Source organism: Magallana gigas, chromosome 5 (genome assembly GCF_963853765.1).
Source record: "Magallana gigas chromosome 5, xbMagGiga1.1, whole genome shotgun sequence".
NCBI lineage: Eukaryota > Metazoa > Mollusca > Bivalvia > Ostreida > Ostreidae > Magallana > Magallana gigas.
In genome coordinates this window covers 15837941-15860906 of record NC_088857.1, presented here as the reverse complement: position 1 = coordinate 15860906, position 22966 = coordinate 15837941, and the positions used below count along the sequence as shown (strand labels likewise).

Genomic DNA, 22966 nt, shown 5'->3' with positions numbered 1-22966 from the left:
TCTAGACATTATAAAAGGGGTAAAATAAAAGTAATCTTATAAGAGCTCAGGTGCCAAAAATATCATTTTTTTCTTGGTACAATATGTATTTTATTGATATTAGAAAATTGTGTAATAAATTCAGAATTTCTTATGCTTTTAAGTATAATTTCTGAGACTAATTGTTGTAAAGAAATATTAATTACAGTAAATCATAGTATATTTTTCTGAAATTATACAATATTACATCTATTTTAAAGAATAACTATTGATATCATATTGATATAAGTATCGTTGAGGATAAAATTAATATAACACCGTTATTGAATCCGTCAATACCGGCACACATTAGCACTGCAAATGTCAAAATTAGTATTTCGAACTGAATATCATTTCAGTAAAGAGTTTTAAATGTATCATTGTTTACTTAGTATTGTTTTTCTGTCAAGTTACATTAATATTGGAACCGAGTGAAATGATATTTGACATCAATATAATTGGAGATTCTGCTTTTTTTTTTTTATACATAAATATGTAGTGCTAATTCTGATACCTATTAGTATTAGTAAGTTAGTAATTAGTAATTGTTAAGTGAATCATTGGCTCCCACTTCAAGATTTGTCCCCCAGCCAAGAAGGAAACATGAGGGTTATGTTAATATATTCTGCAATATATGCAAAATGCTACTTTCACAGCCAAAATCAACCACCAAAGAAATACAAGTTCCAATCAATCAATCACGAAATGAGCAATTCAGAGTTAACCTCAAACGTCGTAAATACGACAAGTTTCATTATCAATCAGAAGTATTCGAAAAACAACTGTGCCTTACAAACTTAAGTAATTTTATTAATTAATAATGAACTAAGAATGTGATTGGAGGCAGTCTACGAAAGTTCAATAAACTTCAACTAATTTTATCAATGCTGGTTAAACAGTTGTCAGTAGCTGTACAATGCAACAATTCTGGCTGAAAATGAATATCATCAAGATTTTCTCTATATATTCCTATGTAAAACTTCGACCCCCTATTCTAGCCCCACCCTACCCCCGGGGGTCATGAATTTCTCAACTTTGAATCTACACTACCTGAGGATGCTTTCACACAAGTTTCAGCTTTCCTGGCTGATTAGTTTCTGAGAAGAAGATTTTTAAAGATTTACTCTATATATTCCTATGTAAAACTTCGACCCCCCCAATTGTGGCCCCACCCTACCCCCGGGGGTCATGATTTTCACAACTTTGAATCTACACTACCTGAGGATGCTTCACACAAGTTTCAGCTTTCCTGGCTGATTAGTTTCTGAGAAGAAGATTTTTAAAGATTTACTCTATATATTCCTATGTAAAACTAGAGGCAGTCTATGAAAGTTCAATAAACTTCAACTAATTTTATCAATGCTGGTTAAACAGTTGTCAGTAGCTGTACAATGCAACAATTCTGGCTGAAAATGAATATCATTATGATTGAAAGTTCGATATTCAATCAAATTTTTTCTTATTTCATAACAGATTTAAGATTTCGACTTCGCACAGAATATCAACCACAAACGTAAGTTGTCTATAAATAATTTATTTCTGATATTCCACTGACAATTTGTACATGTAATTCTTTTATTTGACATACATGTAAGTGTCTACTATATCCCTGAATGAATTCAGTTTGGTAAATCAAAGATATATGAGTGTCAATCCCAACTATGTGTAAAGTCGTTAATTCTTTGGATCAGTAGAGATTATCACAGTTGCTTGTTCAGTTTGTGTCTTGGATGGTGTATCATGAGGACTTGGCCACCTTTGGCATGCGCTTGAAGATGCGGATAGCCCAGCCCAACAGGAAGTTCCACAGAGTCCTTGCCACTGCCACGCGGTTTATCAGAAGTCTCCACACCGCGATAAAAAGGAACACATTCACTGCAAAGTTTATCCTCTGCAACCTGAAAACAAAATACCTCAAAAATTTAAGAATAATAAGTTTAAAAACTACATTTATCATCTCTTATTATGCCTTCTGTCAGTTTGTCACTATATATTCTTTACTCATCTATTTTCGCATAGTACCAAGGGATTTATATAGCGTAAGCATACTATGCCGAAATAGAGCACGGCAAATGTTTTCAACGAAAATCTTTCAAGCGCCGACAGCGGGATTCGAACTCACGACGCTAAAATCTTTCAAGCTTGAAGCCCAACACGTTACCGCTAAGCTAAATCAGCCGTTATTAAACCTAACAGTATTAATATATATAAAATGTAGATATATACGACTGACATCAAGCAATTAAAATTATTCATTTTTCCAAAAACACTTCATTATTGACGGTAATTTTAAAGTTAAAGTTTCTTATAAACTTATGAACAAATTGATTGAACATTTTTCAAAGAAATTCTACATGAGAATCACAAAAACGCTTTTTTAAATGACGCTTGATAAAGAATGTACAAGAAAAAAATTCAATGAGATTTCGTCTGCTAAACATTTCGAGTTTTCTCGGTAAGGCCAAAAGTCTCTCATTTCTTGAAAAGAACATAAACCTTTGTTGAATTTTTATTGTACAACAACTTGTTGATTAAATAAATAATCAAATCAATTGATTTATTTGAAGAAAAAAAAACACCCAAAAGCTTGCTTTTCCAGTGATAATTTATAGGGACTTGTCAACACTCGAACGTCACAGCTACTTAAATATAGCAAAGCACGTCAGTATATTCAACAGTCGGCATAATAATAACAATAGTGTTGTGCTGTGCATGTACTATGCCTAAATAGTAGTCAGGGTTTGATACATAGTGCACTCGCCTCTGGCTCGTGCACTATGTATCAAACCCTGACTACTATTTAGGCATAGTACATGCACAACACAACACTATTATATAACTGGTACAGTTGTAACAGCTAAACCGATTTTTTTATTTTATATACATGTACTGTATAAGGAATTTTATGGTAATACATGTATAAACGCACCTCTTGAGGGTTCGTCTGACATAGAACAAAATACTGATTGTTTTCCTTAATAATGCATGTTTACTGAAGAATAAACAAACCTTTTGAGGGTTTGTCTGGCTTTGGACAACTCGGAGAGTTCCTCCCTGAGAACAAATCGTTTAATGCCCAGACAGTAGGACTCCATGTACGTAGGCCAGTGTATACTTTTCACATTGAAGTTGAAGGTCTGCAAAATTATAAAGTAGTCTGTGAAACACACTTTAAAGCAAATTCCTACCCTTTGTATGGATATCATAAATAATATACATGTACCTAACAATAATGTAAGTTCTTTGACCTGCTTTTAAAAAGTACAATTACCTACAATTTAATATCTTTGTATAAATAATTTGATGTTTAATTTGGGCAAATAAACATCTTATCAATCATGAATTAAGAAATACTGATGTCTTATTTGAAGTCGTGAAAGAAGCATGTGCATGAAAAATATCCATCTAATTTTACATGGAAAGAATAATAGAACCATTTTAGCGAGAGCTTGGACTTTGGCTAGTTGTTTTGAACAGCATTGTGATGTAGGCCTGTCTAATGATGTAATCATTAGCTTACACTGATGGCCATTCAACCACTGCTCTTTGAAATCTACATGATTTGTCTTGCTTTTAAGTTAAGACTATATTTCGCTTGAAACCAATGTCATTTTATACTTGTTCTGACACAAGATATATATAGTTACATTTGCAGGGTTAACATCCTACTGAATGTCCAAGGCCTTGCTAAAATGGTCCTTATATTCAACCCCAAACAGATATTAAATCCCTTGTAAACTAGTGTATCTAAAGTACCTTTCTGTCTTCTGGTGTCATTTTGTTCAAAAGGTCATCCAGGTTCTTGTTGGAGAAGACCCACTCATTCTGAGTGAAGTAGTCCAGGCTCCCCACGGCTTTCCTCAACTTGTCTTGGATTTTGACAAATCTTGAAGTAAAAGATCAAATCATGTACAAAAAATGAATTTTTTTATTGAAACATGAAATTCTCATCATTAATGATCTAGTCATTTTAATTGAGCATTTATAGAGCATTTGTTTTGGTGTGTGTGTGTGCATGTAATTGCTTTCTAAATATAAATATTCATATGAATACATTATGAAACTTGACCATAGCACTTTATACACCTGGTTATCTTTTAGATACACGAAATAATCTGTCAGATCTACACATAGCTTACACAACCTGCCAGGTGTTGACCCCGATTCAGAACATGACCTGGTAACCTTATAGTGATATAACACCATGTGACCTTCATGTACACATAGAATGCATACACAGAGAATGTATGTACTTTGACACATTGTCACTATCCAACTCTTGAATACACAACTCAATGTTTCAATATTTACACACCCTTGAGATAAAACACCAACAATACCCTCTTCCATTTTCACAAGTCAAAAATTTCAATAAGTCAATAAAATTTCAAAAATTTGATGAAAGAAAAATAAATTAACATGCAAATATTTCCTGTAAATGCAGCTTTATTACATGTTCATGCAAATGGTAGCAGGCGTGTACTTTTCTTGTCTTCTCTTAATATACATGCATGTTCGTTATAAACTGGGCATGTTGTCAGGAAAACAGTGTTCAATAAGTATAGGAGTACTGGTACATACATGGGACGTTTGCCTGAGACCCACATCATCATGTCCATCAGATAGGCAGGTAAAACATGGTCAAACAGCACACAGACCTCATGCCACACACTGAAATAATAGCAAATCACTGTAAGTAAACATTTTTTAAAAATTCTAGTATGTCATTTTATATTAGCACTCTGAATGTTTTTCATTCTTCACTTGTATTCTAATTTATTTTGTAGACATTTACTTTAAGACATTCACAGTAAAATTCTGGAAGTCCCTTTCAGAAACTTTCAAGAAACTGATTGTCAGCATATTACGTTACAGAATAGTACCATTATTATTGCTACCAGAGTATTCCTTAGTTATAGGTACGTAAAATGATCTGTACAGAAATGTTTCTTACTAGCTTTTGGTAAAGCGAGGATTTGGGATCCTGGCTACTGTGTTGACAGGGTTTTTCATGAAGCATTCATGAGACATTCGCTCTGGAAGGAAAATTCATACATTTTTAACATATTGCTGTAGACACAAGATCCAAAATGGTCAATAATTTTAACAGTATTTCTTTAAAAGTTGAACTTATTAGGAAGCTTTGCTCTTTCTCCAAAATAAAATTACATGTACATAAAAATCTTGTTATCTTTTATAATAGAGATCTATATTTGCAAGTTTGATCAGATTAAAACATTTTCATGAACCAGCAAATCAAATATTTTCACTAATTAAAAAGATCCTGCAATACAAGTACATAATCAATGGTATATTTATAGTGGCAACTCACCCATTTGTCCCCATGTAAACTTGTTCATTTGCCCTGTTGTACAATGGTATACCTTTAATTCATCTGATCTAGAAAAAAAATGCAGGAACAGCAATTAATAAAAAGCCTATATTTTGGGTTGTTACAAGTAAACTTAACAGGTTCTTTCTCTCTGATCTGCAAGAGCATTAAATATTGGCTTAAAGAAAAACAAAATCATCTCTTCTTTCAAATCCACATGATCAACTAGCTAATAGCTAGAATGCAAAACGCACATGCCTTGATTAACATTTGAAAATTATTATTAATTGAAAGGACCCTTACTTATAAACAACATTATCCCAGGCTACTGCTATCATCATATTGGAGGCAATGTCTACTGGAATGATATCTGAAGTACCATAAAAGTCCCCCTTCATAACTCTCAGCAAACCATTTCCAATCTGAAGAAGCCAAAAAAGCATTAATGAATACACAACTATCTATTTAATACTAAAAAAATCTCATTAATTCAACATGTATATTTTTTCTTTACAAAAGAAATGCAACATCCAGTTTAGGTAATTGCATGTTTTCTATACAAAACATTCATACTTACTGCTGCTAACAATCCTGTAGGACCATTGTAGTTATCAACCCATCCCTAAAACACCAGGCACAAAACCATTTTAATACAAAATAATGTAAAATGAATCTTGATTTAAAGAGGTCACAGTATGTTTTACAAAGAAAGAATCAGAGCATGAAAACAGGAAAATGATGGAAAAATCTTGTATCACTTTATTTCAACACGACAGAATGATTAATATCAGATTGTGTATACTAACTGGGACAGGTTCATTCCAAGAGGCGCCCACAATAGACGGTCTAAAGATCACCACAGGTAATTCCTCTTTATTCTGGTACAGCAGATACTCTGCAATGGCTTTGGTGTAGGTGTAGGTATTTGGTCTGTTGCCGATCATCTTTGGTGTCAGGGTGTTTAAAACATCTCCATCCATCCATCTGTAAAAGAACAACATAGTTCATACTTGTTCTATCTTGTCAAAAATGTTACACCATCAAATCAGGAGATGGCTGACGGTCAAATAAGAAGTACTATACTAAAAAAACTTTGCTGCTACATAAAAAAATAAGAAATGATAAGAGTTTATTCTCCTTACTGAATAAAGATTTACTGCTTTATAAAACGTGTCAAATAAACACATACTCGCAAGCATCCAGTAATTTGTGAGGTGCAAGTGGAGGCTCATAAACTTTTTCATCTATGTACTTCACATTGCAGTTGCAATAAGCTGTGGAAACATGTAGGAGCACCTGAAAAGAATCAAAGATTGATGAATATATATCATAACTGTATAATTTCTCATCATCATTGATAATGCCAATAATATTTTGTAATTCTGCATTTTAATTTTATCCAAGAAAACAATTCATATTTGTCTAAATATGCAAATGTACCTCCAAGTTTTTGATTTTCTTGCAAAATTGTATCATTCTATTTACTCCAACAACATTCATCTCAACAGCCAACCTATTAGAACAGAAAAGATATATTTAAGGTATTCAATGTACATAATGAATGGATATTGAACAATTTTGAATCATTTTAAACTAGTTAGATATGTATTGCTAGATAACAATGAAAGTGAAATGAACCAAATTCACATGACTGACAACATATAAGAAGCCAGTCATTTTGCACCTTAAATTTTTTTATAAGAGTTATCTCCCCTTGGTGAAAAAAAAGAAAATTTTAATTTCGTCAAAATATCTGCGGTAAATGATTCATTTTATTACATATTTCAATAAAAAGAACGTTTATTCATGTATTAACCAAGAGAGTTTAACAAATTTTAAGTTACTTTTTACAATATCTTGATAAAACATACGTTGCCCATAGACTTCAATGCAAAATTCAAGGTGTAATTAGTTGGACCATAATCAAAATTTGGATAATTCCTTTGGTGGAGTATTTTTATTTGAAAACACCTTCAAAATGATATCATGATTAAGAATATCGGACCATTCATTTATTAGGTACAAAATGTGGTCGTTATACATCGAATACCTTAAAAGTTGACAATCTATAATTCCACAAAAATACAAAGCTAATGCATTGGTACATCTTGCCACTGAAACTCCCATCCCTGGCAATTAAATATGTAAATACAGCAAAGTTTGAGGAAATACAATGCTTCAATATAACTTAAATAGTTAAAGGTATACCAGCATATATACTAAAATATGTGTTACTAAAGTAAATAACAATTGTAATGTTTCTCACTTCATTTCTTCATCAAACTTGACTGTGGCCGCCGAGTGGAAGACCACAGAGACATCGTTGATGACCCTCTCCTCATCCTTCTGACTGACCCCCAGGTTTTCATGGAGGATATCCCCCGTCACTGGGATCACCTTCTTACTGAAATCTGGGTCCTGTCTCTTTAGTTTCTCAAACAGCTATTAAATTAAAATATATTCAAAGTTCTTTGAAAATAACTCTCTATTCTTAAAAGGTGTGTATATATATATATATATATATATATATATATATATATATATATATATATATATATATATATGCTGGCATTTATTTGTCAATAACGTTATAAATCGAAGAAACATCTTGAAAAATATTCCTGACTGTGTAAAATGGTCACATATATATGTATAGCATAAAGGAATCACCATATGACTGTTCTTGGTTTTTTCATTCAAGGATTTTGATAAATTTCTTATTAAAATGATAATGTTTGAACAAGTGAAACTTTAAGGATGATAGTATGAATGTTATCTCTTCTATATATACGATATAAACCTTGAAAGTTTATCTTTCATCTGAACTCTAACATAAATCTATCCGATAAGCATAATCACAATCAAATGTCACTCCATGAACTAGTTAAACATACTATATGTAGTATGTCCTTGGCATGAAAAAATTACAACAAAAAAGTTCTTTGATATCTATATCATGATGAGTATATCTTACAAGATCAGTGATCATTTAAATAATTTGAAATATATTCATATTTCTAATTCGGTTTTTAATTTTTATAACACAGAGGCAAATATTGCGTTTGCTGGGGTTCGAACCCTGGTCATCTGGCACTCTAACAATCAAGCTAAAGGGTCAACCCACAAGCTGGAGCTAGTAGGAATGCCATATTATGATATATCTGACACTACCAAATTTAGACCATCTTCAGACCATGCAGTATTAACAAATTTCATTGATGATTAATGCGTCAAAATATTTATACAGATCCTGAGGGAAAGTAAATACAACAGCATTTTAATCATGTGTCAATCAACCACGTAGATAAAATTGTCAGAATTTTAAACGGCTAGAATCTTCAAAAATCATTTGATAGTTGCCAAATGTTTCAAATAATAACTTTCATGAAACCTAATTAAAGGATCATGTGTGTTACCAATATTTCCAACTGATAATAAACACTTCTTATCTAAAATCATATATCAATTCATAAAGCAAAATATAGTCCTGACAAAATTGGTGTTTACCTTTGATGCAAGCAATTCCTCCAGTCTCTGGCTGACATCTTTGCCTCTCTTTGGTCTTATGAGAATGTAAACATTCTTTATTCCCGGACATGATCTCAGCAGCTTTTCTACGAGGGCTTTCCCCATAAAACCAGTGGCTCCAGTGATGAAAATACTCCTCCCATGGTAGAACTCCGAGATAGAATGAGTTCCTGCCATTTCCATTCACTAGAAATATCTCTTACATTTTAAAAAGGCAATACACACTTCAGATGGCTTACTACTTTGAAACAAATATTTTACATCATCGCACCTGTCAAACGTTAACAGGTCCTGTCAAAATTTTACAGTATCAGTGACACAAATAACAATTGCGCGTCTTTAACTAGGCTAATATTGTGCTCAAATTAACTGTTATATAAATTCATTACTCTGAAATGAGCATATAAGGTACAAATACGGCTAGTAAAATCATTTCCTATTCAGTGAGTATTTGGAATACTTCGTTACCTACCGACTCTTTCGACATCCAAAATTAAAAGGAAGTTAACAGGAGAGCGCCACCTATTTGTATTAAATAATTCATACATCAAATATTCGGATTTTTGAATGGCCTAGATCATGTAGATTTTTTTAACTCTAAGTTAATTCATGAAAACTATTGATCTTTATTTTAATTTTACACGTAACATGCATTTTTTATTATATATTTAAAGAAAATTAAAAAACAAGTTTCATAGAAAGTACTGCTTACAAAGAACATGAAGAGGGGGGGGGGGTTAAGACCACTCAACATTGAAAAAAATATATAAATGTGAAACGTAAGATAATGATAATTAAGACAAGATTAATTGAATAAGCTTCAGTTCGGCGAGCTAAAAAGGATTAATTATGGTTATCTAAGATTGTGTCATATAATATAATTTTTTCCAAAAAGTTAATACCCTTATCAATTTTTAACAGACAGGGATGCATGAAACTATTTACTAGTCTGTAATAGAAATAATACAGTTACATCCATTCTATACCCAGTAAATAAATAAGAAAGAAGAATACTAACTAAAAATTGTTTTAACACAACAAATGTATGGGATTTATACCTTGTAACCAGATGGAAAACAAGAGGCCCATGGGCCTAAGGAACAATAGGTATGATAAAATCAGCTTAATGGAGTCATAATACAAACAATCTGGACAATGTACAATAATACATGTAGATCCTGTATAAATAACCCCCCCCCCCCCCCCCCCCCCCCCCCCCCCCCCCGGATATTCTTATGTTTATCATCATTAGTCCCTTTTCTTACAGGATGATTTTATAGTCATATCACATGTTGAGTATTGCAGTTCTCAAAAAGATCCTTAACAATTGTTTATATATGGGATATAAAGCTACATCAAACTCTGAACCTTATTGTGAAGCCGTAGAATTATCCTGGAGCCAAAGTCTTAACAATTATAAAGAATCATCTGGCTGATTAGTTTCTGAGAAGAAGATTTTTAAAGATTTACTCTATATATTCATATGTAAAACTTTAACACTCCCCCCCAATGTGGCCCCATCCTAGCTCCAGGGATCATGATTTTCACAACTTTGAATCTACACTACCTGTGGATACTTCCACACAAGTTTCAGCTTTCCTGGCTTATTAGTTTCTGAGATGAAGAATTTTAAATATTTACTCTATATATTCCTATGTAAAACTTCGACCCTCCATTGTGCCCCACCCTACCCCCAGAGATCATGATTTTTACAACTTTGAATCTACACTACCTGAGGATGCTTCCACACAAGTTTCAGCTTTCCTGGCTGATTAGTTTTGTAAAAGAAGATTTTTAAAGATTTACTCTATATATTCCTATGTAAAACTTCGACCCCCCCCCCCCCCCATTGTGGCCCACCCTACCCCCAGGGATCATGATTTTTACAACTTGGAATCTACACTACTTGAGGATGCTTCCACACAAGTTTCAGCTTTCCTGGCTGATTATAGTTTCTGAGAAGAAGATTTATAAAGATTTACTCTATATATTCCTATGTAAAACTTCGACCCCCCCATTGGCCCCACCCTGACCCCTGAGATCATGATTTTAACAGCTTGGAATCTAAATTACCTGAGGATGCTTTCACACGTTGTTTCAGCTTTCCTCGCTGATTAGTTACTGAGAAGAAGATTTTAAAAGATTTACTCTATATATTCCTATGTAAAACTTCGACCCCCCCCCATTGTGGCCCAACCTCACCCCTGGGGGTCATGAATTTCACAACTTTGCATCTAAATTACCTGAGGATGCTTCCACACAAGTTTCAGCTTTCCTGGCTTTATGGTTCTCGAGAAGAAGATCTTTGAAAATTTCTCAAAATTTTTCATTAATTTTTAATTATCTCCCCTTGAAAAAGGGTGTGGCCCTTAATTTTCACAACTTTGAATCCCCTTTGCCTAAGGATGATTTATGCCAAGTTTGGTTGAAATTGGCCTAGTAGTTCTTGAGAAGATGTTGAAAATGTGAAAAGTTTACGGACAGACGGACGACAGACAAAATGTGATCAGAATAGCTCACTTGAGCTTTCAGCTCAGGTGAGCTGAAAATGAGGAACCATGCAGACTTGAATTCTATATCCCTGGGCCCTTGAATCTCTAGTCAGGTGATTTACCAACTAACTTATTTAATCTAGCGATCAAACTGGTCAAAGCATCACAAAGGTAAAATTCTGTGTTTGGATTAAATATGCTGGTGCTTGACAATTAAAATGCTATTAAAATTTTCTGCCTTGCAAGGATTGCATTAATTTCTATCTGAGTGGACATTACATTTTAAAGATCATCACATCAAAAATTAAAAATACATAAAAAATGATGATTGTAGTAAAGTTTATTAGTACCGGGTATACATTTTGTATATGTAACTATGATTATAACACTACTCTTCAATAAAGTATAAAATTATTTTGAAATCAAATAATAAAACACACCACTGGTACAATGTTTAAGAAATTTTGCGTGGAGGCAGAAACATGATCACAGCAAAACCTCAGGTTTGATTCACGTAACACAATGTAATTGATACTTTAATATCAAGTTTTCATGCTGATTAACATGTGTCGTCTCCAATAAACTCTCAACATTCAAAATGAAAACAGTTCTTTTATGAATAAATATCAAGTAATGAGTAGTTTCTTTAAAATCACATACTAGTATCACAAGTTCAAAACCCTTGATATCATCCTTTTGTGCGGTTAACAACATGCTATCAATTGATTTCAGCAAATATCTGACAATGTACAAAACATCAACACTATATCATAAAATGTATCAAGGTCCATTAATTACCCCAGGAATGAAATGTGAAACCTATTTTCATTTCATTTTGCATAAGGAAATTGGCTCAAATTAACAAATTTCTGGTGTAAAAAATTTAAATAATAATTGTATGGTGGTGCTTTTATTTATACAGTATCTTATTTCACTGATATTATCATTGTTCATGATATTAAATTCATAGGTGGTCAATTCATTTGCGTGTCAACAAAAAGCTGAAGATAAATACAAAAAAAAAAGTAAAAAAACTTTGTGAATAAAAAACAAAATAAAATTTAACATTTGCATTAAAGTCATGTACTGTATGACAAGAATTTCTCAATTACCAATAATGAAATAAAACATATCATCTCACAAGATTTCACTATCCTTAATAGTTCATAAAATCCCAATGAAGATTATATACTGATACTTGTACCCTTCTACCAATTTACATGCATTAAATGCAATTCTCTGATAAAAATTTATGATAATACATTGTACAATATTTCATACAATTAATACTGATATATTTGAATACAAATTTTATCAATTCTATAATATTTTTTTTTGCATAAAAACAGAATCAAAAAAAAAAAAAAACCCACAAAATATAATAATGAAATCATAGTGAAGTTCCTTTGTAAAAAATTCCACTCAAAAAGGTGGATGATATATAGTTTGTCTTGGCAGCATGAAGCATCCATATAGATTTAATTTAGGTAGCGATATATGAGATCAGCTGCTAAAGCATCAAGAGGCAATTTCATTGGAGGGAGAGGAATTCATTCTTTCTAGCAAAATACTCGTCAAACCTAATGATTGCATATCTGAAACACAAATTTGAAAAAAAGATTCTTTTAATACATGCTTTTCGAACTGAAATAAAAGACTTCAGGCCCAAGCAGTGGTAAAGAGCTTGCAAGAAGCAAAATATAAACAATTAACAAAATTTGCAAATATTAAAGGAATAAAGAATGAAGCTGAATGAAAAAGGATGGATACCACCATCTTCTTAAAAAATGAACTAGAATAAAAACTTTGAAACTTTAATACAAAAAGCTCAATCATTTTTCATCTTAGTTTGACTTTTAAAAAAGGAACATACAGTCAAACACAGTTTTAGTGAAGCACCATGGTCTGATTAATTTTAAACGTAATTATATCTGATAAGTCTATAATGCATTTTAAAGATTAACGGAATGATACCAACTTCACTAAAAGCATGTTCACTGCATTTGTATTCTCTTGTAGAGTGGAACAGTAAGAGTGAGATTAAATATGAGCCTGATTAACTATTGTAAGGCATCAGAAGCTCTTAAAACACCAAATTCATAAATTTATAAGTTTTCTTACCCTAGAAATTAAGTTTTCTTACCCTAGATAGTCAAAGTCTATTGCAGAGTACTTGGCCTGGATGAGTCCCCAAATTGCCCAGAAAAAATGAGCTGCCTACAAACAATCACATTTCTTTTATTTTTACAACTTCTCCAGCCATCTTTGTAGTGCTGCATGAATATTGTCTCAAAATATAAATTTGTTTTTTAAAGGTACATTATTTCACATGTAAACCTGTATAGCTTAAATGCAGGTTTTTTTTACCAGATTGATTTAATACAACAGAAACATACAATGTAATAATTGAAAATCATTCAAAGTCTTATTTCAAATGCAAAAAACATTTCTACACAAAATCAATTTCCTTGTTAATATTTATGTCTTTCTGGCACTTCAATTACTGTAGATTCCTTATTTTACGCGAGTACTTAATTCCGCGATTCAACGATTTTCCATCAAATAGCGAGAACATAAAATCACGAATGCCGAAATTTTATCATAGTTTCATGTAGTTTACATTTGTCCGAAAATTAAAAGCGAGATTTTAGAATTCGCGAGACGGGCTTCTCGCGATTTTACGCGGATATTAATTCCTCGCGTTTAATTAGGAATTTACAGTAATAAATTAATTTTATCTTTATACTGTATCAATTAAAGGTAATAATAGTTTACAGGATAATCTTATTAGGCCTAACAAAAAAAATGGTTTGTTTCCGCTTTCATGCTGAAAAAAAGTAGGGTGGGTCGGTCAGAATTTTTTTTTATTTTTTCAAATATTTTTTTTTCCCTTTAATATTGCAGTATCCATACATGCCGATTATATACTGACACTGCTGAATGGTATAAAATGAGAAATACTTTTAATATCATTCCTGACTATTAAGCTGGTCTTAAGAAAACACAACAAGAGGCCCATGGGCCACATCGCTCACCTGAGGAACAATAGGTATGATAAAATCAGCTCAATGGAGTCATAATACAAACTATCTGGACAATATACAATAATTCATGTAAATCCTGTATAAATAAAATCCATTTTCCCCTGGATATTCTTATGTTTATAATCATTAGTCCCTTTTCTAACAGGATGATTTTATAATAGTCATATCATGTGTTGAGTATTGCAGTTCTCAAAAAGATCCCTAACAATAGTTTATATATGGGATATAAACGTACAGTAAACTCTCAACCTTCTCGTGAGGCCAAAGAATTGTCCTGGGGCCAAAGTCTTAACAATTATAAAGAATCATCTGGCTGATTAGTTTCTGAGAAGATTTTTAAAGATTTACCCTATAAATTCCTTTGTTAAACTTTGACCCCCCCCCCCCATTGTGGCCCCACCCTACCCCTGGGGATCATTATTTTCACAACTTTGAATTTACACTACCTGAGGATGCTTTCACACAAGTTCCAGCTTTCCTGGCTGATTAGTTTCTGAGAAGAAGATTTTTAAAGATGACTCTGTTTATTCCTATGTAAAACATCGACCTCCCATTGTGGCCCAAACCTACCCCCAGGGGTCATGCTTTTCACAAATTTGAATCTACACTAACTGAGGATGCTTCCACACAAGTTTTAGCTTTCCTGGCTAATTAGTTTCTGAGAAGAAGATTTTTAAAGATTTACTGTATATAATCGTATGTTTAACTTCAATTCCCCATTGTGGCCCCAACCTACCCCCAGGGGTCATGATTTTCACAACTTTGAATCTTCACTACCTGAGGATGCTTCCACACAAGTTCCAGCTTTGCCTTCGAATTAGTTACTGAGAAGAAGATTTTTAAAGATTGACTGTGTATATTCCTATGTAAAACGTCGATCTCCCATTGTGGCCCAAACCTACCCCCGGGGGTCATGATTTTCACAAATTTGAATCTTCACTACATAAGGATGCATCCACACAAGTGTCAGCTTTCCTGGCCAATTAGTTTCTGAGAAGAAGATTTTTAAAGATTTACTTTTTATATTCATGTTAAACTTCGACCCTCCATTGTGGCCCCACCCTATCCCCAGGGGTCATGATTTTCACATCTTTGAATCTACACTACCTGAGGATGCTTCCACACAAGTTTCAGCTTTCCTGGCCGATTAGTTTCTGAGAAGAGGATTTCTAAAGATTTACTCTATATATTCATTTGTTAAACTTCGACCCCCTATTGTGGCCCCATTCTCAGGTGAGCTAAAAAGGTTAAGTTTACAATTCAATAAGTTGGTTTCTGGAAGAACAGATTTTGAAAATTTTCGTAATAAATATTGACAATTTTTTTACTTTTTAAAGCGCTAAGCATAGCTCAGCCCTTTATTGTCGTTAGACTTCAACTCCCAGTGCATCGAATAACCGCCCCCTATGTATGCATCATTTAAACTGGTTAGGGAACCAGTTTCAGGGGTTTATGCACATAACTGCACGGGCTATTGTGAATCTAATTTATGGGTTATTGTGAAATTAATGTACGGGGCTTACATACATCATTGCAGGGACTGCCATGCAGTGATGAGGAAATATAGTGCGTATACAGAGGCTGAAATGCTATATACATATATCTGTTATATACATACAGAAGCTGGGTTAGCGCTTTTCAGTACTATCAGTACTTTGATTTAATCTTTAGCTTTTAAGATCTGTGTACAAACATAGAATTGTTAGCAAATCTCTGTATCTTGCTTATAATTCGAAGCAAACACTCAAAAATTGGTTAGTAAATAGAAATTGTTAACAATTAAACACAAGAAACATGCACTACATGTATAACAAATAAAGAACACAATTTATTTTTTCGAAATGAATCATATATATACATGTATATACCTACATATTTCCGTAAGCGATATCAAACTCTATTTAAACTGAATAAACTAGAGAAAATGCCGAGCATCTCAACAAAAACCTATTGCATTAATCTACCATTACGCAAAAAATAATGCCGAATTACCGATAGAATGAATTGTATTTCAGTACTCCTACATCAGATTTTGCTTAATTTGCGCAGGTAAACAGTTAACGTAACTGTTTGATTTACCGAAGTCTCTGTTTGATTTGATTTTGTAAAAAGCACGAAATACAGACGACAGTTTCCAGGTTACAAAGCATAAATAATGAAAACGGAACGAAAATCAGAACAAGCTAACATCAACGTCATGTGTGAAAACTGTCAACGCATTGAAATATTTAGCCTCAATTTACTTCACAAAATCGGCACCAATATATTTTTCATGTTTCAAAAATTTCCCTTCATACGCGAACTGCTGCACAACAAGCAAATTCATCATAGTCAGATCGACCCTTTTTCGTATAATGTCATGGCTGCTTTAAACAAAGAACCTCGTTTTAGAAGTATGGAATACGAGTCTTGGTAAAATGGGTAAGCAAAACCGGGCCGTGGCAAAATAAAAGCCGGGGCAGATCGGCAATCGTCAATTCCAAATACGCATTATTTTGCAGCAATATTTACAGCAAATACAAATATACTGGTCCATCAAATATCCTGAAATTTTAATGAGATTGGCAGATTAATAACTGCTAATCTTTTGTTTTGCCCAGGCCAAGTCTTGTCTACCCATTTTACCGGATGCCGAATCCGAGGCTATTAAACTGATTGAAACACGCCTTTCCTTTATTATTATTTTCGTAATAACTCAGATTTGAAACAGAATTAGACCTTAATTTTTGCAATTTATATTTTCCTTCCCATAAGGATAATTTATGCTAAACTACGTTGAATTGGAATCAATAGTTCTTGAGAAGAAGATTTTTAAAAATGCACCCCCCTTTTTCTACAGTTTCAAGGTTTTCTCCGCTTTGAATACAGATCGGACTTTTATTTCTGCAATTTATATTCGCCCTCCCATAAGGATGCTTTGTGCAAAATTTGGTTGAAATTGGATAAGCGGTTTTAGAGAAGAAGTTCAAAATGTAAAAAGTTTACAGACGGACAGACAGACGGACAGACGGACGGACAGACGGACGACGGACAAAAAGTGATCAGAATAGCTCACTTGAGCTTTCAGCTCAGGTGAGCTAAAAATGATATTATATATCAGATACTTCCTCTGCCAACGATGAGAGCATTATTAAAATCTACAACACACGGAAACATACAGCCATTTTGAAACAAAATGTTTGAGTTACACTGATGTGAGAAGAGAAACTGCTTCAAGTGTTTTTGTGACCAAAATTTTGAGTAATTTTCTTTTCCAAATCGGATAAATCAATGTTTTTCCATCAAAAATCCTTTTAAAAAGTTTTGAGTCGGGGGGTAAAAGCTAGGGTCGGTCGGGAAAGCGGAAACAAACAGGTTTTTTTCTTAGGCCTTATTAAAAGAAATATTTTAACAGCACGCATTTGTCTTGGGACTATCTATATTGACAAAAAAAAAATTATAAGAAGGTTAATGAGTATCCCATTGAGAGTAAGCCCTATTACCAGTGCACACTTGTTGACCCCACAGTACATCTTCCTCACATCTGCGTCCGTCACTTCTGCACCCCCGGTCAGTCTGGACCACTCCTGCAAGTACTCGCGTATCCATGGCAGCTGATAGTCTTTGTCAGGATACAGCGAGTAGTCTGTCACATCTCCTATACCTAGACACACACAGTAATCACAGTTCAGGGAAAAATACATGGGACATGAAAATTTCAGAATTTAAAGCATGATATGACTTATGGACTTAAATGTCTATACTTTTAATTCTATTACTTTTGTTGTGTCCATTCTTATTTCTTTAATGGCTCTTATTTACCTGCATATTCACAGAAATGGTTCCCAATATCAAATGGTTGATAATTGTACATGCCGTATTCTTGGTCAATGAAAGTGACTTTCCCTGCATAGAAAAATGAAATTGATATAAAATCATGATGGGATTTATGTGACATTTAATTAATCTCACATTAAGCATGTGTTTTCATGAGAAATTACAAATTAAAAAATAATAATTCCATACCCTCCTCTTTATTATAAATGATATTTTTGAGTAGTAGATCGTTGTGAGAGAAAACAGCTGGGTAGCCTAGGCTTTCTATACATTTTTCAAGTTCCAAGAGTTCTTTCTCCAAATCCTCCTTCGTCAAGATCTTTTCCTTAAATCTTGAATAAATAAACAGAAATATTGTACATGCATACTGCATACATGTGTGCATAGTAACAATATTAGTTACTGTATACAGGGTTATTTTCGCCCCGTGTTAGTTTTGCTCTTCTACACTTGCAAACGGTTTCGCCCAGTCTTGAATTCGCCCAGTTACAGATATGTTTACAGAGATATTATTTGTAACATAGAATTCGCCCAGTCTTAAATCTGCCCTCTGACAACGACGGTGAAAGGGGCGAAAATAAAACGGGGGCGATTATTTCCCTGTATACAGCATAGTTCTATGCTATTGTAAAACCAGGAATTGACAAGAATAGCACCTAGAATATAGGTACATGTATTTACTATAATTTACGTTTCATTCATCTTGGGATTCGAGAAACTGTCTGGCATAATCTTCAGCCACTCTCGTAGTTTGTCAAACAAGGCACTTTTTCTGCAGGGAATGTGTCTCGGGTTTACTGTATGAAGTCTCGCCATCTCTTTTGCAATAAGTCTGACAAAATAAAACTAAAACAGTTTAAAATGAAGGATTAAAACATCCAGCTGGTGAATATCTAAGTGTCTGAACATTTAATTCTGACTTTAAATTACAAATCAGATTGAAAAAACATTTATCCAACTTTCTTATTTATCTTAATGTAAAATTTGTGGAATGCATAACGTACTTTACCACTATAATATGGCCAACATTTATTTCATACCTACTTTTATTCATGCGTGTTTAAGTAATGTCATGAGAACCTGAAGAGCCTTACCTTCAAATATTTCTTCCCCACATTAGTCATTTAATGTTTCTTGTTATTGATTTATTATCAATATATATATAATTAAGTTTTGTAGCAGAAGCAAAGTCACGTTGAACAAATTTATGAAAAATTAATTGGGAAATATATTTGCAAGTTAAAGTAGATCCAGTGTTCTGTGATGTCACACTTTTTTGTAAAACTTTGAATTCTTTTAAAATTGTGCAAGATAGTTTTATTTATTTTATGTGAATATAATCACATGGATGTAATTAGAATAATTGGTAGGTTCAAGATATTTTCGCACTTAATTTTATACTAAATTTCCAAATTTTTATATATTTTATCTATGCAAAGGGGAAATAACTCTTTTTCTGACTTAACTCTCAGTTGTATGTCTAAATGCTATAGTTTTTCTTATTCCAACGATTAATCTTAAAATATTTTTGTAATTTTAGTTTTCTGATAAAGTTGACATTAAAATTAAACAAGAAAATCAAATTTCTGCCTACAAGATTTTACTTTTATCCAAAAAAAATACATTTTTCTTATGCTAAAATATGCTTTAGTTTATGTTTATCTGGCATCTCAAAAAGTGTGATGACATGTATATTTTTTCTAACAATTGATGACATTTAAGTCTATTAAGTCGAAATCAGTTCGGTTTTTCAACTTTCCTCAGAGAATTTTACGAGTATGGAGCTACCTTAACAAAACTGGATTACAGTAAGGGTTGTAATCAACTAATATAATAAGAGAAAGTATAATATATTGCATTACTGGTAAATTTAATGAACTTGATATTCAAGTTAAAACTGCCTATTGTTAGCTGTTCCTGAATATTTTCTTCCCAGATTCTGATTAATGTACTTTACTAGGTTGGCTAATGTAATATTATCGTTATTTAGACAATATGGACAGATAGTCCCCCCCCAACCACCAGAATCTTACTTTCGAATAGTCTCATCTCTGACTGTTTTCTCATCCAGGGTCACTCCTGGGGCGAATCCATACACCAGCCCATTATCAAAGGTAGCGTAGACAGGGGGACACATCCCTGCCTCAGCCAACTCTGACATATTCTGCTTTTCTGCATTTCTGTCAATAATTAAATCAGTTTTTTCACCATACACCCGAATAAGAACTACATCTCTGGCCTGTGCAAAACTGGCTCCTCGATAACCTCCTACAAGTTTATTTGTTATTCCTTCATCAAAGACCTGCAAGATTAAAATGGTGCATGCATGTAGCTTATTTATAAGGGTTGTATTTACTTTAGTTATTCATTTCTCTTGACCAGCCATGGATGTAAAGCTGTTCCTCTCTTAGGAGAATACTAAATCGTCATCCTTGGTTAGTCAAGACAACATGTGTGCATAAACTGCCTTCCTTCCTATGTAATCAGATAACACGGCACTAAATGGCGAGACTACAGTAGACTGAACACAACACTCTACAATATTGACATTAGATATACATATTTAATTAACATATTTCTAAAGTCCAAACTCACTAATTGAACTTATATAAGAGTGTTTAATGAGACTGAGAGCATTGAACATGTTGAATGTATTAATTAATTAATTAATTAATTTTAAATGTTTGTACAAAGCAAACAAAGTTGCAAATAGTAGGACCCAGCATATTCTACATGCAACTAGCAAGTGTTAAGTAAATTTCCTAATAAATTAGACACATCTGCACATGGCTAGTTCCAAATTCTTGATTGTAAGATTATCACTGGTGGCACGACCACCGGTAATATATATTGTAAGTGGTTACCTATACCGGCGTCAAGCATAGCGAAGAAATATTTACCTTGAATTTAATGTCACTGCGTTCCCAGTTAGGCTTTGCATGTAAAATAATATCTTTTGCTGTTTCGAAAAGATTTTTATCATCAATATGATATTTAAGATGTGGAATAGACGACATTGTGTATAATATTACACGACTAACCAACTTCAACTTATCGTCTTATGTTCAACTTGGTGGCTGACCTTTGACATACATATTGTACAGACTCCGATCCCGATGAAAAAACCCACCCAAAAACAATCGTTTTTTTCAGCTGTGTGAAGATTACCGGGTATCTTTTTGCATGATATGTTTTGATAAGGATATTTTGCGATGATTTATTTCACAATTCAATAAAATAAAAACCTGCATATGTACATGTCAGGCACGGAGTAGCACCCGGGGGGTGGGGTGAGTGCAATTTTATCATCGATATTTATAGCATAAAGGACATTAAACATCGATATTTATAGAATCAGGGTCCTGATAAAGGTGCTGACTCTACAAATTAGCGAATATGCTTAAAGAGGTGTTGACAATACCAGGCACGTAGCATCAAGCGGCCAGGGGTGGGAGGGACGGGGGTGGGGACTGGCTGCCCCCTTTTTTGTCGTAGAGCAACACTTACAGGGGAATTATCAGGAGCGTATATACTAAGTATTATATTAGTATACACGTCCCTGAGATTATCAAGCCACCCCCCCCCCCGCCCCCAACTTTTTTCAGACCATGTGAACAGCTGAAACAAAAAATAAGAAAGTTAAAGTTGTATCGACATACAAATACAAACATTTTTATTGACACAGGCCAAACATATGCATAAACAGAAGTATTGTTTTATTACACTTCAGTATGAAAGTAAGATATATCACAGTAAAACTTGTTGAATCCCGTTCCGGATGTTGTGCATTCCGGCGTGTAAATTTAATGTATGAGACTAGGAAAAATGTTCTGACAATTAAGCTAGTGCACAGTTTCTGTATGATGTACACTTATTGATAAATGAGTTATTTTCAACACTGACTAAGATTTTTTATTAAAACAGAAGTTAACCTTAACCTTAATTAACTAAAGTTTACTCTACATGTAGGTATATAGAACTAATTTATCAAAAATGTATATCACATTTATTAGACCAGTTCTTGAATATGCTTCTGTAGTATGGGACGGTTGTAAAATGTTTGACATGGAGAGATTAGAAAAAGTTCAATTAAGAGTTGAAAGGATTGTTACTGGTTTTCTACAGAATCTCTCTACACAGAAACTGGCTGGGAACCTCTTGTCAGTCGACGTAATACGGCTAAATTAATAAGCATGTTTAAAATTTATACAAATCAAGTACCTGCGTACTTGAGCAACATCATTTCTCCAGTAACAAAAAATGTCTCAATATATCATACAATAAATAGCGAAAATTATATTGTTCCAATCAGCAGATTAGAACCTTATAAAAAAATCTTTTGCGCCTGACACTAATCGGAAATGGAATTCTCTCAATTTAGAAGTTAGGGAAGCAACGTCTCTCAACATATTCAAGGAAAATATTACTGAAAGTATTCCTCAACCTCCGAAACATTTTTCATTTGGTAAACGCACTATTAATATTTTGCATACCAAATTGAGACACAGAAGTATTTCGAATTATGATCTGTACAGAAAAAACATTATTGAATTACCTAATTGTATTTGTGGTCAAAAGGAGGATGTTTATCACTTTTTCTTTGTATGCAAGAATTATGTAAATGCTTGAAACAATCTATTTGAATTAATTAATCTTAATCAATGCACATTTGCTTCTTTGGGGTAGTGATAATTTGTCTTACAATACAAACTGCTTTATTTTTTTTCAGCAGTTCA

General features: G+C 33.2%; 2 protein-coding genes across 2 annotated transcripts; both read right to left on the bottom strand.

The window, feature by feature from the left end:
• Positions 1-1536: 1536 nt before the first annotated feature.
• LOC105338087 (fatty acyl-CoA reductase 1) lies at positions 1537-9452 on the bottom strand. The gene is made up of 14 exons (XM_011443067.4): positions 9351-9452; positions 8858-9064; positions 7617-7792; positions 6791-6863; positions 6540-6646; positions 6157-6334; positions 5928-5972; positions 5654-5772; positions 5351-5418; positions 4973-5054; positions 4600-4689; positions 3775-3904; positions 3028-3155; positions 1537-1916 (listed from the first exon to the last, which is right to left on the bottom strand). The coding sequence occupies exons 2-14, from the start codon at positions 9059-9061 to the stop codon at positions 1757-1759; spliced, it is 1560 nt and encodes a 519-aa protein (XP_011441369.2). The 5' UTR covers positions 9062-9064; positions 9351-9452; the 3' UTR covers positions 1537-1756.
• A 2242-nt stretch (positions 9453-11694) lies between these two features.
• LOC105338089 (ethanolamine kinase 1) lies at positions 11695-21418 on the bottom strand. Its single transcript, XM_011443071.4, has 8 exons — positions 21131-21418; positions 20264-20532; positions 18922-19062; positions 18420-18562; positions 18216-18299; positions 17897-18057; positions 13514-13587; positions 11695-12965 (listed from the first exon to the last, which is right to left on the bottom strand). Exons 1-8 carry the CDS (start codon positions 21245-21247, stop codon positions 12902-12904), a joined length of 1053 nt encoding a protein of 350 aa, XP_011441373.3. The 5' UTR covers positions 21248-21418; the 3' UTR covers positions 11695-12901.
• Between the last annotated feature and the right edge of the window lie 1548 nt (positions 21419-22966).

Coding starts and splice junctions, on each gene's coding strand:
- LOC105338087 (XM_011443067.4), bottom strand. CDS start 9,061: ATGGAAATGGCAGGAACTCATTCTATCTCGGAGTTCTACCATGGGAGG. Junction 6,864..7,616: donor AAGTTTGATGAAGAAATGAA/GTGAGAAACATT, acceptor CTGTTCTAATAG/GTTGGCTGTTGAGATGAATG. Junction 4,690..4,972: donor CCTCGCTTTACCAAAAGCTA/GTAAGAAACATT, acceptor CTATTATTTCAG/TGTGTGGCATGAGGTCTGTG.
- LOC105338089 (XM_011443071.4), bottom strand. CDS start 21,247: ATGTCGTCTATTCCACATCTTAAATATCATATTGATGATAAAAATCTT. Junction 18,058..18,215: donor CCATTTCTGTGAATATGCAG/GTAAATAAGAGC, acceptor GTGTGTGTCTAG/GTATAGGAGATGTGACAGAC. Junction 13,588..17,896: donor GGGTCAACAAGTGTGCACTG/GTAATAGGGCTT, acceptor GATTGTTTGTAG/GCAGCTCATTTTTTCTGGGC.